This window comes from Puntigrus tetrazona, unplaced genomic scaffold (genome assembly GCF_018831695.1).
Source record: "Puntigrus tetrazona isolate hp1 unplaced genomic scaffold, ASM1883169v1 S000000746, whole genome shotgun sequence".
Taxonomy (NCBI): Eukaryota; Metazoa; Chordata; class Actinopteri; order Cypriniformes; family Cyprinidae; genus Puntigrus; species Puntigrus tetrazona.
The window spans coordinates 1,340,623-1,345,000 of record NW_025048355.1 but is presented as its reverse complement, the minus strand read 5'-3'; the positions used below and the strand labels follow the sequence as shown (position 1 = coordinate 1,345,000).

The 4,378-nt window shown below is 38.1% G+C and overlaps 1 protein-coding gene across 3 annotated transcripts in view; it reads left to right on the top strand.

The window, feature by feature from the left end:
• polr1f (RNA polymerase I subunit F) overlaps positions 1-520 on the top strand; it is a 4,552-nt gene extending 4,032 nt beyond the window's left edge. The window contains exons 4-5 of one of the 3 annotated variants that reach the window (XM_043233128.1): positions 1-54; positions 217-520. The exon at positions 1-54 is cut by the window's left edge and continues 30 nt beyond it. In XM_043233128.1, the coding sequence (XP_043089063.1) occupies positions 1-54; positions 217-430 (268 nt within the window). In that variant the 3' untranslated portion in view covers positions 431-520. The other 2 variants (XM_043233127.1, XM_043233126.1) reach the window with 2 other exon arrangements.
• Positions 521-4,378: the final 3,858 nt, after the last annotated feature.

The window sequence follows — 4,378 nt, the reverse complement described above, 5'->3', positions numbered from 1 at the left end:
GAAGGAATCAACGGCTGAATCAATCCCAGAACTAGAGTCCACAGAAGACACGGTCGACAGCCCCAAGAAGAAGAAGAAGAAGAAGAAAGACAAGAGTGAGGAAGAGCGTGTGGACGACAGCGGAGACGCGGCAGAGAGGGACTCGAACGCCAACGGACATCACAGAGAGAAGAAGAAGAAGAAGAAGAAAGACAAGGGTGAGGAAGAGCGTGTGGACGACAGCGACCCGGAGCAAACCGCCGGAGACACGGCAGAGATGGACTCGAACGCCAACGGACATCACAGAGAGAAGAAGAAGAAGAAGAAGAAAGACGAGATCCTGCCCAGCGACTCCAGCGGATACGTGAGCGACAAGACCAGCAGAAAGAGAGCGGCCGAGAGCGATGGCGCAGGCCTGCAGAAGAAGAAGAAGAAGAAGAGGAGCACGTGACCTCCGTCACAGACTCTAAACCGGCGGACGCTTTGTGTGTGATTCATATGTACAGAAAATAATAAATGTGTGTTTCCTTCCCTCTTTGGAGTTTTTGCACGTTTGTGTTTTTCCGCCTGAAGAGGGCGGCACGCTTTTCGCTTTCCTTGAACTGTCCTGAAACTTATTAAACGGTGCTCTCTGAAGAAACGTTCATAAGTGTCCCTCGCTCGGACGTGTTATGATGACCGTAAAATAAGACATTTATAGTTGATGTAGTTTAGTCTGGACTATCCATCATTGTTTTATTGGTTAGAAATTAAACAGATACGCTAATTACAGTCAGTCCCAACAATACTGAGGAAAAAATATATATATTTAATAATAATAACATGTTTTTAAACTATTATTTTTCTTGTAAGATGTTTATCGTTTGACCTTTGCAGTCTATTTATTATTTATTAATAACGCAATAAAAAAGGCATGTAGCTTTTATCATTAATTCTCAGAATAGTGATTAAACTAGTTTGAAACGTCTATGATTAAAAAAACTAGAAGTGATTAAAGTACTCACCCATCACACATATTAAGATACACAATACCTGCTTTTGAAAATCACATATATATTGATGATAAATGTTTTAATTTCACAAATTGTTTTTGAAGTTTTGTGTATATATATATATATAAGTGTGTGTATATGTATGTGTGTGTGTGTATATATATATATATATATATATATATATGAATATGAGTGTATATATGTGTGTGTGTGTATATATTATATATATATATATATATGTGTGTGTATATATATATATATATATATATATGTATATATATTGGTTACTTGCAATATATGCAAAACATGTTTTTAAATAAATCTTAATTTGTATTATTTTAAAAGTTAGCTTTTTTGTATTTGCTTTTTATTATTAGTTAATTATTTAATATTTTAGGACTTGTTTCGCAGTAATTATGCCTTTTTTATTTTTACGTTTTTTTTTTTTTTTGGAAAACCAGCACGCGTTTTTGTTGTCACGTAACCACGAAACAAACAGGAAGTGACCTCGTAAACAGGAAGTGACCTCACAAACACCTGCGTGAAGGTAAAGTAGATCTCTGAAAATGAACACACGATTCGATTAGTTAAAGCTGTCAGGTGTTAAAACGCCCCTTTTTTTCATTTAAACATAAAAACAGAAGTCGAAACGTCTCTAGAATGAGCTCTTTCTCGTGCGAAGAAGGGAAGCTTGACGTTTCCACGAAGGGCCGCTGAATCAAAACATTTCCTGAAAGGTTTTTCCAAACCACATGAAAACGGAGGTTTCATTTCACGCGTATTTTTGGACGCCCCGTCGCTGAACCCCTGACCCGTGTTTTTATTCTCAGGTGTCCGCCGCTCGGTTCCCGTAACGTCCGGGGCTGCTGGGAAGCGGGCCCCGAGGTGCGTGTGGGAGCCTCGTCCGGGGTCCGGCGTCGGCTTCCCAACCTGGCCTCCTTTCAGCTCCAAGTCAGCCGGGATTACGCCCAGACTGATGCATGCGGCTTTTCTTTTGCCCCTTTTTGTTCGCCCAGACAAAGCGAGTCTCTCTGACGGCTCTCTCCTCCTGAAGGATCCCGGGAGCTCCGTGGGAGGTTCTGGGTCGGACCGTGGCCAGACGGGGCTCATACTTCGAATTGTTCTCACTTAGTTTTTCCATCACCGGGAGTGCTGTGATCGGGGCGGGGGAGACGCGGGTGACATTTTGTCGGTTTTATTAGGCCTTGGCCTCTGATAAGTGGCCCTCGCTCTCAGGAGGTGAGTTATGTCTTTCTGAGGTTATGCGGGGTGTGAGACGAACCGAAGCTGAAAGTAAACCGATGCACCTTTTGTCTGATCGCTGTAAAGCGCCACTGGAAAGGCGCTATATCAATAAAACCAATTATTAAAGCAGTTGCTGTGATGGATGTTTTTCATAAATGTGTGTATTTTTACATGCATAGTAAAGATACTCAGATTATGTAACAAAAACGTTATTTTGGATGCAATTTAATAGCATGTAATCCGATTACTTATCAGTTACTTTTTCAAATATGTAACGGGTTACTTCGTTTTTTCATTAATTGACTTACAGCTCTCCCAATTATGAGAGAAATTGCAATTGGGTTATTCGTTTTAATTTTAACGTGAAAGGGGTTTTAGTGTTGCCTGACTTTATAACTTTTGTGTTTCTTGTTATTGAAGCTCAGGTGAAAAAAAAAAAAAAAAAAAGTGACGTGATGCATTGCTTTCCACACAAACAATGACTTTTTTTTAGGACCTTTTTAATGGAGTTGCATTGCAACGCATTACTTTTTAAAGTAACTTTCCTTAAAGGCATGCATTTTACAAAATAGGATGTTTAATTCAATGCGTTATTTGCCTTTTCCATGTAATTATTTGTAAAATTCACAATTAATTTCTCAGTGGAAATTGTTTTTGCACTTAAGTGTAACCTTTACGGTTATTGGAAAAATGTAATATTTAATATATAGCCCTTAGGCCGACTACTGAAAGATTTAATCTGGTAATGGAAGCGGGACAAGCGCTAATGAAAAGAAATAATCGCGTATAGCTAGTATACAATTAGTATCGCTTTATTACGCTAAACTCTCTTGTGCATTTAATGTTCCGAGTGCTATCAGTCCCATAAGTTGTCGCCTATGCCCATGCCCTAAGTAGACAGCAAGGCAGCTCGTTAGCAGGAACCACAGGCCGTGTTTATTTTTACACCGATTGCTTTCGCGCCATAAATAAACCCACAGACTCTTTCTGAGGTGCTGCCAAAACGTGCACGGTTTTCTTCTTTTTCGCTCTCGCTTTTTAATTTCCTGGCAGATATGCTTATTTCCTGCCTCTCAGCTCTGTTAATTAATTGCTGTAACCAGACCCAGAACGACCCGTTCCTCGGCCTGACTCAAAGCAGTCTGACTAGACTATATTCCCCAGCGCCTTTAGCGTTGAACTAGCCCCTTGGCTAACGCTCGTCGGCCGGGTGTCTCCATGGAGACGCCGCTGTTTTTTTGCGTTTAACGCCGCTTGAGTGTGGTTTTCAATTGAAAGGCACTCTTACGAAAACATTCAGTCACTTTGTTTAGAGGTCTCTGATGCTGGTTTATAGAAGAGGAAAGGAAGTGTATGGCAAGCCGCTTTAACATTAAATCTATTAAACTTTATGCTATTATATAGCTACTTAGGCTATATCTATATCTACATCGTGCTTGGTGTTTAGCTTTAATATAAATCTATTAAACTTTATGCTATTATATAGCTACTTAGGCTATATCTATATCTACATCGTGCTTGGTGTTTAGCTTTAATATAAATCTATTAAACTTTATGCTATTATATAGCTACTTAGGCTATATCTATATCTACCTTGAGCTTGGTGTTTAGCTTTAATATAAATCTATTCAACTTTATGCTAATATATTGCTACTTAGGCTATATCTATATCTGCATCGTGCTTGGTGTTTAGCTTTAATATAAATCTATTAAACTTTATGCTATTATATAGCTACTTAGGCTATATCTATATCTGCATCGTGCTTGGTGTTTAGCTTTAATATAAATCTATTAAACTTTATGCTATTATATAGCTACTTAGGCTATATCTATATCTGCATCGTGCTTGGTGTTTAGCTTTAATATAAATCTATTAAACTTTATGCTATTATATAGCTACTTAGGCTATATCTATATCTACCTTGAGCTTGGTGTTTAGCTTTAATATAAATCTATTCAACTTTATGCTAATATATTGCTACTTAGGCTATATCTATATCTGCATCGTGCTTGGTGTTTAGCTTTAATATAAATCTATTAAACTTTTATGCTATTATATAGCTACTTAGGCTATATCTATATCTGCATCGTGCTTGGTGTTTAGCTTTAATATAAATCTATTAAACTTTATGCTATTATATAGCTACTTAGGCTATATCTAT